The sequence below is a fragment of the Sinocyclocheilus rhinocerous genome, unplaced genomic scaffold (assembly GCF_001515625.1).
Source record: "Sinocyclocheilus rhinocerous isolate Xijiao unplaced genomic scaffold, SAMN03320098_v1.1 scaffold851, whole genome shotgun sequence".
Lineage (NCBI taxonomy): Eukaryota > Metazoa > Chordata > Actinopteri > Cypriniformes > Cyprinidae > Sinocyclocheilus > Sinocyclocheilus rhinocerous.
Window position 1 is genome coordinate 1,229,538 of NW_015624573.1, and position 14,007 is coordinate 1,243,544.

The 14,007-nt window shown below is 36.2% G+C and overlaps 1 protein-coding gene across 1 annotated transcript in view; it reads right to left on the bottom strand.

The window, feature by feature from the left end:
- The window catches only part of pdzd8 (PDZ domain containing 8), a 48,016-nt gene that overhangs the window by 25,321 nt on the left and 8,688 nt on the right, over nucleotides 1-14,007 (bottom strand). Inside the window, exons 2-3 of the mRNA XM_016558308.1 lie at nucleotides 2,469-2,594; nucleotides 268-370 (exon numbers count right to left, since the gene is read on the bottom strand). Of these exons, the coding sequence (XP_016413794.1) occupies nucleotides 268-370; nucleotides 2,469-2,594 (229 nt within the window). The remainder of the gene's footprint in view (nucleotides 1-267; nucleotides 371-2,468; nucleotides 2,595-14,007) is intronic.

Here is a 14,007-nt window from a genome sequence, read left to right on the forward strand (position 1 = left end):
CCCGTCAAAAAAAAAAAAAGACTACGTCTACGTCACCGGAGCTAACATTTGACAGCCGTCTTTTATAGTGTTGACTAGCCCTATCACACGTTTGTGGGTGGAGCTAGTGTAAATAACCTTTGCCAACAAGGCGGGCTATTTGCACTTAGTGTAAATAGACACTCCGATTTATTAATGCATATCAAACATGCGTGTTTATGCATGTGCGCAGCGCCCTCAGGCAGAGAGAAACACATGCAGCAGGGCAGCAGGACATGTAACGTGTACCTCTTTAATGGAGCTGCGAGTTTTTTCCCGCCATTCGTCAGAACTGAGCTCTAAGGTGCAGTGAACATATGTCTCCCTTTCATATGAACCCAGGATAAACAACCTTTAGAGAGAACACAGAGAAAGAAAAAACAAAGTCATTTTTATTAATTTTAAAATACCAGTATATTTCAGTACATTATATACAATAACTGAATACGTGTTCCCACAAACAAATAATGCTGTGATCAAAAGAAATGAATAGGGCAAATCTAGCTCTGAAACCTGATCAACAGTCATTGAGTTCAAATGACCGTTTATAAAGCTACTACTGCCATCTGCTGGCTAACAAACATTTTCATTACAAGCACTAAAAACATTTATGGCTATAAAAATATACATACACACTACCATTCAAACGTTTGTGATCAGTAAGATTTTAAAAATTAATTAATACTTTAATACTTTGAAAAGTAAACGTAAAGACCTTTGTTACAAAAGATTTCTATTTCAAGTAAATGCTGTTTTTTTTATTTTTTTTTATTCATCAAAACTTTAAAAATTTGTATTATATTAATATCACATTAAATTAATGATATATAAAATTATTTTACTATTATTATTTAAAAAATATTACTGTTTTACTGTATTGTTGATCAAACAAATGCAGCTTTGGTGAGCATTTTTTAAAAATCATTGAATGGTAGTGAAAAGACTTTTGAATGATAGTGTAAATGCATTACAAAATATAAAAATATAATACTTAAGAACAGATGTAAAGATTATTAAAGCCTTGTGATATACATAAAAGGTAAGAAGGAAAAGCATGACCAGACTGTATTTGCTTTCTGCGTTTTGATCAAAAATGTGACACTTTCTCCAATAATAAATAAATATAAATATAAATTTCACCACATTTGTAACTAAGGCAGTGATGCCAATCCTGCTCCTGGAGGGCCTCCTTCCTGCAGAGTTGAGCTACAATCATAACTAAACAATCCTCAACAAGCAAAACCCAAATGGCCCTCCAGAAGCATGACTGGTCACCCCGTTGTAAACGCTGATCAAGTTATAGTCCACTGTTGTCCTCTGGTGGTGGAAAAGCCCAGCACAGTTGAGACATAAACTGACCCGTGCAAACACACACTGGAAGGCTATTTAACAGCAAGTTTACAAAACCCTCAAGATCCAGTGTGCAGACTACAAATTATGTGGCGTGTGTGTGTATACACATCAGGGTTGAGTTGGGTTTGTAATTGTCAAAGGCTCTGCATTATTAATAGAAAGCTCATTATAAACACTTTTGAAGTCTGTTAATAATCTGACAAAAACACAAAGACACACAATGGTGAGAAGAATACAGCTTTTGTTGCATTGTGTGTGTGTGTGTGTGTGTGTGTTTTCAAACACAACAGCTTGCAACCAGGCCATTTCAAATTTCATTGGCTTAGAATGTTATGGCTGTCAATGAGTTTTGTGTCCCAAAAGAATAAGAAAACTGAAACAGCAGTGTGTACTACCCTGAACAGACACCTATAATGATTTCAGACTCTTTATATAAATCTTTTTGTACTATACTTTTATATGTGCTACTAATTTGAAGAACTACGTATGAGTAAAGAGAATTAAAGAAAACAAAGGCAGGTGTAAATTCACTTACCTACAAAATAGAGGCTAGCAATAAAAAAAGTTACTTTAATATGCCTGATCTGGGATGACACTGAAAACCGCACAAGAGACAAAATGAGCTGTGCTTAAATATTCAACTGTGCAAGATAATTTCTCTTATTTTCTGGTTGTATTCCAATTGCCTTCATTTAATACTCGCTTAAAGTGAGCACTTCAGTTTTTAAATACACCAATAATTAAATAACACTGTTATATTTAAATATGTACCAAATCTTAAAATGAATATGAAATTTTCATTCTGTACATTACAATGTTGTGATGCCTAAATTCACTTGTATCATTAAAAGAACTGGTTTTATTTTAAATATTACTTGGACAAAGAGCACAGAAGTTTAATATCGACCATAACATAAATAACCATCTGCTTACACTAGTCAGCATTTTAATGACAGTGCATTATTATTATTATTACTATTGTTACCTAATCAAGTGTATTTACTAACCTCCAAAATTTAATTTGCCCAAAAAGATAAAAAAAAGATTGAAAGGCAAATGTTGATTGTGTCACACACAGCAACAGAAATCTGCCCTACCTGCTACATTCAACAAGTGTGACACGTAGACGCCCCTCCACCAATAGTGTGTCTCGGATGGAGATGTCCAGGTCACATGACGATGCCAGCGGTGGCTGCACTTGGAAAGGAAAAAAGGGCTTGTACCTGTAAATCAAAAACAGACAAAATCATCAGACAACCAATAATCTGGCAGTAATAATCCTTGCTTTATACACATTAAAGGCCAGATGTACTAAACAAGAGCAATTTAGCGTAAGACGCATCCAGCTCATTTCCATAATGACCAATGCTATCTATAAAGAGCACCACAAATGACCAACTATCACAGCCATGTCAAGTGGAAATAAATAAATAATAGTGCACATATTAGTAAATTGACAACCGCAAACCTTGCATGATTCACTCTCCTCCCTTAAAGGTCTGAAAGGGAAACTCCGACAAATGCATATGCAATAATAAGGTCAACCGCAAAAACTGTCCACACCTTTTCATCGAGGGTTTGCAAGCTGTTAGTAATTCTGGCCCTGAGTTCATTATTGCAAAACAGTAAGTCACGACTTGAATCGTGAGGTCAACAGGAAACGTTTGCAAATCAACGGTCATTTTGGGTGTGTTTAAGCCATTCACTCTACCCTTACCGGAAAAACAAGCATTTCAGCTCTATGTGTGTGTCTTTTGTCCTTCCACACAAAGACTTGAGGGGCGGCTTCAGTTAAATACTGCAGCAAGGATTTTTAAGCCCTTTCGAATTATGCAAATCATCAGACAGGTAGGCTTTCAAGCAAAACTAAAGTGAAAACTATGATGTTAAATGTCAGACTCCATCAAGGTGAAATTAAATCTTACGCCTTTGCTCGAGGTCTCACTTTCACTGCTACTACTCATTACCCAGCAGTTTCTATGAATTAAGTACACCTTGGCATCTCCTGTTGTTGTTTTTTGTGAAAACTAGTAGTTTTTCTAACATATCTATCAACCCAGCATGATAATCTGAGTATTATTTAAAATAAATTAATAAAATAAAAAATGAAAACAGTTAATATAAAATTCAAACCTCCTAATGCTGGCATTTTCAGAAGGTTAACCACTTCAGATTAAAACTTTAGGCCCTATTCTGTGTCCGATTCATGCAACCCCTTACATCATTATTGTCAAAATATTCCTAATGAGTGACTTCATGCAATTCAGCTGTGAAACACCCAGACTCGGTACCTCTTATATCATCTGTGAAGTCACTTTTTTCCCCACACCAAAAAAGGTTATGAAATGAAGAGAAATGGATCCGAAAGTCAACAGGGAAAAAACTCATCTGCAGCTTCCTCCTCTTCATTTACCTGCTCACTCAAGATGCTTTTAAAGAGTTTTAAAGAGTTTCCCATATATTTATTTAGTCCAAATATATGAACTAAATGGTTTAGTAATGGGAGATTCTTCTTTCTTAAAGAGTTCTCTTAATTCAGCATTCTGGAGTGTGACTGATCATCCTCAGTCTGTTTGTGCATAAATGTGCTGTAAGTATTACAAGTATTTAAAACTTACAACATTTAGTAAGCATTAGTTTCAAAATGAAATAACTGTCCACGTGATAAAATGTGTCTATATCATGTGTTCGATCATAACTGGCAGTGAAACGGGACTGAATATAAGGAACTTTAAAGGGGTCCTATTTATGCTTTTTCACTTTTTCAACTTTAGTTAGTCTGTAATGTTGCTGTTTGAGCATAAAAAAAGATCTGCAAAGTTACAAAGCCCAAAGTCCACTTCAAAAGGAGATATTTTATTTAGTGATTCCTCATGCAGAATGCAGCACTGATAGATTTTAGCAGCATTCCTCTGAGAGAGCGGTTCTGTGCTATTTCAGGACTCTTTACTGCTAATAATAACCTGAGAGATTAGTGTTCCTAAAACAGGAATTGCCTTTCTCTCTCTCCAAACACAAAGCCCTCCGATTTGCCCTTGTGAGGTACAAAATATTATAAACCCTGTCAGTCTCAGAAATTGCTTCATTGGCCTTTTTCTGAAACTCCAGACAGATTGTTTTTCTGCCTTATCATCATACAAATTGCCATGGAAACAGGCTAAGGAATGGCCAGTTTTCAAAAACAATCATTAGGATTTATGCATGACCCATAAAATCTTCACACTATCATTAATAGATAATAGAGGATATAAGGACTTTGTATGAATGTTTATATTCTGAGAACACAAACTGCTGATATCTGAACATTTCAGATCTCTGAACAACTTTAAGCATGCTGGGTGAAGTTGCTATTTCCCTGGGGGGAAAAAAGAAACAAAATCACATGCTTTCACAAAACAGGTCAAAGTGAAATGAAACGCTCCTCTAAACCACACAAACAGACAAAAAGCAATTTCATTAACTCCTCTAATGTAAACACTAATGAGGCTTTCAAAAGCAAAATCCTGAGATTAAGACACGATTTAGTGGAGTCACATGGACATAATGCTTTGAGAAGAAAAAATTCACTATCAAAAACAATGTGCACTGTGCAAACGAAGCCTGTGTGTGTACAATACATGCATGTCTCAGCATTCAAAAGATCTTATCAACAGTACCAGTGATATCTTTTATGCCAAAAAAATAAGCATGAAAAAAAAAAACAGAGAAAAAACTGAGACAGCGTTTTTGTGTCTGTGTTACTTATGGCGCTTTTCCACTGCATGGTACGGCACGGTACGGCTCGGTACGGTTCACTTTTGGGGGGTTTTCCACTGGGTACAGTACCTGGTACCTGGTACTTTTTTTAGTACCACCTCGGTTGGGGTTCCAAGCGTACCGTACCGTTACCAAAACGTGACGTGTAAACTCTGCTGATCACGGATTGGCCGGAGAGAATCGTCACTACCAGCGTCACTGAACTTGCGACACAAACACAACAGAAGCGCTAGATTTAAATCAGCACTGCCAGCGAAGGATCGAACGCAACTGTTTTGAACGAGCGCACCTTTTTTTAACAACTAAAAAGTGGCTGTTCCCCCTGTTGAGGAAGTACAGACGTTCCTCTCGTTGATAGCAGAGTTAGTTTTGTTCAATTTTGTCTTTTCATCACTACAACTCATCTGTCCTCTCTATTCCAGCCATTTACACAACAGGAAATATAGGAAACATTAAATAAAGGGATTTCCGAGTGCAGCTCGACCCATTCCAGCAGGAGGGGATTTGAAAGACTACATTTTGAAAATGTTTCCTTGCTCTAAATTAAAGCCTGAGATGTATTAGTGACCATGGAGTTCCCTTATGAACTACTTAAACCACCTAAAACTATGTAAAATGCGATTCTGTGACAAACTTGATCTTTCACCCTAGCCCTGTTAACCTAAAGACCCAGTTTACATCCATCTTGGATGATCCATTTACAAGTGGACAGCTTTTGGTTGTTGGTTTTGGTAATTAAAAATAAAACTATTAAATCTTGTTTTTGTTAAATGAAGCTGATATAAACTAAAAAATATTACATTAAAAATGTAAGAAAATTAGAAATGTTGCCTTGCAACTAACTAAAATAAAAGCTTATGTTGAAGTACGAAAAAAATAAGAATAAAACAAAGAACCAAAAAAACTAACTAAAATTAAAACACTGAAAATATAACAATTAAAGCTCATTCAAAATATTAATAAACACCACAATGTCATATAAATAACATTAAAATAACAATGGTGTAAACGGGGTCTAAAATGTTGTGTGACTCAAATGGGCAGTTCAGTGATTCTACTTCCTTCCTGTCGAGACACCTCATGATACAAAGCTCTAGGAACAAGATCTGGTATGGTAACACTCTCATTGTGCCCCTTCCTCGCTCTCCATTTCCCAGCTGCTTAATTGCAGGACATGACTTCAGTTTGTTCCAGAGCACACACAGGGCATTGAGCGCAGCCCTATCACTTACCACCAACACCGCTACAGGAACATAGCCAGCCTGCAGCATTAAAAATACAACACTCGCTCACCTCAGAAACAAGCTTGCAATGCCTATAGAGTCTGGACCTTGCAGTCTAAGCCAAGTGTAAGCAGTTACAAGCACACACATACACCAGTGTATATTAACAGCAGTAATTATCTCACAGGCTATATAAAGTTACTGCGTGAATCCATTGGTACATATATGGCCAAAAGTGTTCAATTATAAAGCATGACAGGTTTAAGCATAACTTTAATTACCCTAACATACTGCGAGACTAGCTGTCTTTCTATTTATGTCAATAGACTGTTCTAGTCAGTGAATAAAGCAGTCTCTGTGTGGTTCCTGCTGTTGTTAGCTGAAGGAAATGGGAAAATAAACCAACAACTTTTTTTTTTGTACAATAATGCACCCCTAAATAAAAATTCTGTCATCATTTATTCTCAAATCTCATTCTGCATTTTCAAATTTGAGCTGTCACAGTCAGTTATTACATATTTAATAACCAATGATGTTTTGGCACAATTGATGTGTCAAACTTGGTGTGGCATGTCTTGACACAGCATATGCAGTGTTATTTTTGTATTTTTAAACTATTATAGTATTTATTGATATTATGAATTAACATTTGTTTTAGTCATTTAGCTTTAATTTATTTTTATTTCAGTTTTTAAGAAATTTTAGTACTTCAGCTTAAACATTAAAATTTTAGTCAGTTGCCAAGGCAACAATTTACATGATTTTCATGAAATATTAATATTTTATTTGATTTCAGCTTTATTCCAATTAAAAAAAAAATAACAGAAAAAAATCTGGTCTGTTGGCTTTGAACATAGTTGTATGGACCACATTTATGATACTTTTACGTATGGTATCTATATCACTATATAATTTCATTGTATGGAAGAGAGCATCCTGAACATTTTTTTTTAAATATATCGTTTTTTGTTTCACAGAAGAAAAAAAATATGTAGGTCTGGAATGAAACGAGGGTGAGTAAGGCCCAATCCCAATTCTACCCCTTAGCCCTTCCCCTTTCCCCTACCCCTCCGTTTCGCGCGTTCACGTGAAGGGGTAGGGGTGTCTCGATTCTCTTTTGGTTGGAGGGGTAGGGGTAAGGGGAAGGGCCAGATAGCCCTTCAAACGAAGATTTTTCGGGACCACACTTCAAACGAAGGGGTATGAATTATCTCAGCGTAAACCGGCTTCAGCGGCAACATGGCTGCCCGAGAGAACAAAAAGACACAAATGTAAGCATTTTTTGGCATTAATAAAGATCACACCAGTATAGGTGTGTGTATTGTAGGAGCTAGACGACGTATGGTGACGTGTGACGGCATAGTAATGGTGTCCCAATTCTTAGGGGAATATTTTCACCCCTACCCCTTGCACTCTGTTTCAAGGGACAAGGGGAAGGGGTAGGCGGAGGGGTAGGGGAAGGGGTATAAAATAGAATTGGGATTGGGCCTAAATGATGACAGGACCTACATTTTTTGGTAGACTATTACTTTAAAACACTAAGTCATTCTGAGGAAACATTATGGCTCTCTTGTTATAGGAAAAGTAGTTCGAACACCGTTATCATTGTTTTTACAATAGCATCCTGTGTACTTTTCAATATATTATATAGAAGATATTCTTCAAGGGGATGAACTTCACTGAGCTGAAATGAAGAACACTTAACCTGTATGGCAACACTTTGCGGTTTAAAGTACTTTCAAGGGCTTCCAGCAGAAGTGTGAGAATACTTGCGGTAAGCAGCTCTAAGGGAAAAAGGCCAGCAAACGACTATCGACTGTGAAGGCCTTATCCCACCTATCACCATCTATCTTACTCTGTAGTCTGTACTCTTTAAGTGTTAAGTGTAAGCAGTTAAAAACATTTCCCATTTCAGTCATTAATCAAATGGCGCAATAATTGCATTACATTACAGATTTCAGCCATATCTGAAAAATCTTTCAGAAACCACAGGAAATTTCTTGGTTAACTACAAACACACATGCTCATTTGAAACAGGAACAGGCAAATACTCACACGCACACCTCAGTTAGATTATATAAGAATATGACTGTCTTCAGTCATTTAACATAATTAACATAATGCATAATTAATTATAATGCATAATTAATAATGCAAGTAATATATTTTTGATAGACCGTGAAAGTAAATGTCAGTAAATTAGGTTTTATAGTCCACATACATGTTTTAATCAGCGTCTAACAGTCATTACAATAAAAACAGTATATAAGAGTTATACAGTAAGAGATGAGTGTAATAAAAGTTTATATAAGCCACACAAACACACCTGCTGTATCTTTGACTGGGGATGTGCTGCTGACCGGATTAAAACCCACTCATATCACCAGCACCTCTCTAAATATCTCATATTCACCACAGCCAGGTCACGGAGGACAAACCAAATCAGCTTTGCTTTTATGTGCAGCAGGAAGAAACGTATGACTTGGCCAATTGGTGAAAGTGCTAGGAGCTTATCGTGTGTGTTCTGTGAACTGTCTGCAAAAAAATGTGCCTGCTTTACACTGCACGTGTAAGCACTGCAACGTAACTGCACAATGAGTATTTCATTTGATAACATCTGAAAATTACAGATATAATAGTTATCAGGAGAGGTCATTTAAGAACCAATTACAAACTTTGTCATAAAATGCAATTTACATTATGGATGCACAATATGAGTACCATACTGACTTTTGGCAGTATTACTTTTTTTAATTATTTATTTTAACCTTTAGATTACCTTTCAAACACCCCCTTAATCTTGAAAAAAAAAACACTAATAATGAAGAAAAAAAAACTTACATTTTTATACATGCACATTTGTGATACCTAAATTTACTTGTAGTATTCAAAACGATTAATTTCTAGTGCCTTTTTTATTTATTTAGACAAAATAGTACAGGGTATTTATTGATTATGAGTCACAACATTAATTTTTTTTAGTTATCTGCATCAGCCAAAATTTTAATATGCAACTCTAATTTACACAAATCTACAAATAAAAGGGAATTTTCAGGCCTTAGTAAAGAGTACAAAACAGAAGCTAAATGTAATTAATATCTCTGGAAATGGTGCTTAGGAATGTTTGTATTTTCCCAGGAGTTTGCGTGATGTAATCAAATGAAAGTGATTACAAAACTGATCATTTTCTCTAGCCTCTGATGTTCTATTCATAAAGAGGGCATGAGAAGGTGAAAATAAAGGGATTTCATCCCAGCTGAACTTTGGCCTGACTGTATTTGCTAATGTACACAGAAGCTCCTTCCCTGCAAGTTTACCCTTTGAGATACGAGGTTTAATCACCTCAGTGGTCAGATGAAACATGGCTGAAATGATCGAAGAGGTGCATTTTGATGTCACAGTGCCATCTGGCACAGGTTACTATTTTTTAAATGCACCGCTGAGGATTTCTCTAAGTCTAGAGAAAGAAAGAGACAGAATATGCGTATCGTGAGAGGGGGATGTAAAATTACATGTATTTGTAAGCGCGTTCTTCAAACGGAAGCACACCAGATGTTTTCGGAAGAGCACTTACATAAGTGGACTTTAGAGACATGGAGAGAGGGGAAGAAGAGAGAATGAGGTATAAGTTTCCATCACGGTCAAGTCAATCACTGCTGATGATCTGAGACGGCCACAATGCGCACTGCACAGTCACAGATGACGAATGTAGAACTGAGTCACTGAGAGATCACTCAAGGATGTCCTTTTCAATGTGAAAAGGCACAGTTAACTAAGCAAAACCTATATCTGCTGTTTGTCCTTTTCATGATATTCCTGAAAATCAATAAATAGTCTATATATTTAAATTTTACACTATTTTGTCTAAATAAATGAAAACAATAAAAACTAAAGTCAGTCACTTTAAATGCCAGTGAATTTAGTCATCATCACAACGTTATAATATACATTATGAAATGGATATTCATTTTCAGATTTGCTAAAGATTACATATGGCAGTGTTAGTAAATTATCACTGGTTTTAAAGTTTAACTGAGTGCAAGAAAGTAACCTAATGGTAATAATAGGGGACATAAAGCAAAAGTAAATTAATTAATTAAAAATCCCTAATATATTTTAGATTTTATGACAAAAATTTTTAATAGTTCTCAGCTGGCCTTTCTTGATAAGTTCTTTATTAATTCTGGCTGATACCAAACAAAACAAAAAAATACTCAAAATAATATTTTAAAGGCATGAAAATAAGCAAGCACAATTAAATATCCACTATGCAATGCATTAAAACAATCTCTAATACTGGCCAGTTACCAATGTGGTATCGATATATTGTGCATCCATATCTGAAATAGATTAATGGTTGTTTCACAGACAAAACAATATAGCTTTTCTAATGAATATCCAATTAATGTGCTACTAGGTTTCTCAAACTAAATCTAACATTTGATTAAAAAAAATTGGCATTTTTATAGTATATAAGAGAATATTTAACAGTACTTGTGTGGGGAAAAAATGTATCTTACAAAACAAGTCCTTCAAAGTTTGTCCAGACAAACATTGCTGTCTCATGAAATTGGGCAGACCAAAAATTTATGTTTTACTGCCAAGGGAATGCTTACAATATTGACCTTTTTGTGGTTCTTCGTCCTTCAGCAAATACAAATGAGTCGCAAACTATGTGTCCTTAATCCAGATCTGGAGCTGGTGATTTCAGTCAGCGCTCGTCATACACTTATGCAAACAAAAACAGCATCTCACTTTAAATCTAGGTTACTAGTTAATCATGACACATCAATTCCTGTTTGCTCTGAAAGTGCTCCACAGGAAGAAGCTGTAAGCTGACAGTTTAAAACAAGTGCAGCTGACAGTTTCTCCAGCAAGGGGCATTTAAAAAGCCAAACTCCATCACTGTCACACGGATGGATGGATGGATTGAACGCCGTGTCTTTTTCTACTGAGAATGTGTTTCTCTAATGCCTTTGAGGAACTGGACCATTAAATCAGCACAGTCAGGAAAATTTGTCCAGATCCTCGCTTAGGGCTGCACGATTAATCGAATGCGATTGTCATGCGCAATTTGTTAGTAATGCCGGTTCTGTAATCAGCAGGAAATCATCATCACGTGCTTTCAGATGGAGCAGAATTTACTACACAGAGCCGTAGTTTACTGACAAGTTACGCAAAAAAAATCGCAGACGATTTTATTGCGCGATTATGAAATCGAAGAAATCATTCGCGACAATGACAGCTGTTTGCAGAAGTGTAAAACGAGAAGGGCATAAACTTACGAAAAAAGAAAACACGCAAAAATCGCAGTTGCTGCGGTTCTTGCATTCCTCTGCGGTTTGCTCGTCAATAGCGCGGTATTGCGATATTGCGGTTATCGCGACAGCCCTAGCGATAGGCATTTCCTGGATTACTTCGGGGCATATTTGGAGTTTCAGCACGAGAGGGCCCTCTGGCCTTCGGATGGAGATTTACTGTTGATTACAGAACCGTGCTTCACTGAAAGATACGCATGAAAATCGCAGCTTCTGTCGAATCGCGATCTCGATTCCATTTTGATTTATCGTGCAGCCCTATCCTCGCTCAAGGGCATGCCGCTGATAGGGGCCTCTCAGTAACTCTTTTGTACAGATCAACACCCCAACTGGGACTGTACTGACCAATCATACAGAGTCGCTCCATCTTTGAGAACAGAAGGTGTCATATATCAATAACAGCTAGACACGCAAACACACCAGACATGACATCAACTGGTGTAACCGGAGAACTGTACGGGTTAATCGTTAGAGATCAAAAAAACTCATTCTTACGCACGCACACACAACATGCACCGCACCATATATCCAACATCTACAACATCTGAGAACATCATTCATAACTTGTGATAACTGAAGCACTAATGATGGGAAGGGAGAAACCTTCTCAATTAGTTCCCTAATTACAACACCCTGAGAAACAGTAATGCCTGAAGAACAAGTAAACGCACATAAACAAATGCACATTTCTGACTTTCAAGTTTTGCCCATCTGTGACATGGAGCCCATCCAGGATGCACCAGATGACGTCATACTGTCTTGGGTTTTATAAACACCCCCACAGGTACAGAGAGCAGGACTCCTGTACACTGAATAGCTTATAATAAACATTTCTATACTTAGTTTAGACTAGGGCTGCACGATAAATCGCATGCGATATTTAACGCGCTTTATTTCAAGTATTACTCAGCAATCAACAGTAAGCCATAGTGGGTTAATTCTGTTCTTTACACACATTGTATCTGACATATCTCCCAATATTGCAGACCTTTAATGACACTGCTACAGATAAAGATGGCAATTTCACTTTAAACAGAGTTAAGACCTCCTGTCATCCTGCTTTTGAGGACTGTTAAGATCTACATTTGCACAAAGGAGCTGGATAAGCATAATAGGCTGTCCTCTACACAATAACAGGTGTTTGCTGAGGAAAGAACATTTCCCTGCATGAAAATGCCCTTTACATTGACTCACTGAATCAGTGCAAACGCAGCGTTTATGTAAAATGTGCAATGGTCCAAAAAGTCAAAAGTATTTTGCATTTTAGTAATTTAATAAAAAATGTTTAACATTTTTACTTATATTGAAAAAAAGTCATCAATATTTTTTTTCTCAAAAGAGAGACTTTGAAAAATAAATAAATAAATAAATACATACCATTTAAAAGTTGTCTCACTGAGTTTTAGACAATATTTTTAATCAATAAGGATACATTAAAATGGAAGACAGTAAATAATGTTACAGTAAAAGTAATATTTTTTTATATAAATGCAGTTAATAAGCAACTAGTTAATAGTGAGAGAATTGGTCCCCTATACTAAAGTGTTACCAAAATATTTCTTGAGCAGCAAATCAACATATTAGAATGATTTCTGAAAGATCATGTCGTGACACTGAAAACTGGAGTAATGGCTACTAAAAATTCAGCTTTTCCATCACAGGAAAAAAATACAATTTAAAATATATTCAAATAGAAAACTTAGATCCTGCACATGTTCACGAGAGAACCACAGTGCATATATATATATATATATATAATTATACAAAATGCATTTTACGATGAACGCAGTATAAGCACACGTGACGCGCCATTCCCGCACCGCGACCGCTCGCACGCACCTCATTAAAAAAATAACCGCTCGCACCTCATGTTTGCGGCTGAATGCAAATGATCATAATTGATGGACAACGAGAATTGGTCCCCTATACTAAAGTGTTACCAAAATATTTCTTGAGCAGCAAATCAACATATTAGAATGATTTCTGAAAGATCATGTCGTGACACTGAAAACTGGAGTAATGGCTACTAAAAATTCAGCTTTTCCATCACAGGAAAAAAATACAATTTAAAATATATTCAAATAGAAAACTGCAGTATGGGTAACATTCCAAAAAACAAAACCCTAAAAAAAGTTTTTTTTCGATAATCTTTTTTTCATCCTGGTGACGCACAAAACAGCCATCTAAAATACAGAAATACAGCAAATCTACTGATTCGTCATCCCATATTTATTGTCACAGTATATTAAAACCACACTACGTAATTCAAGTCTCCGGCAGTTTTGTCCACATATACAAACACACACACACACACACACACACACACACACACTTGTCCT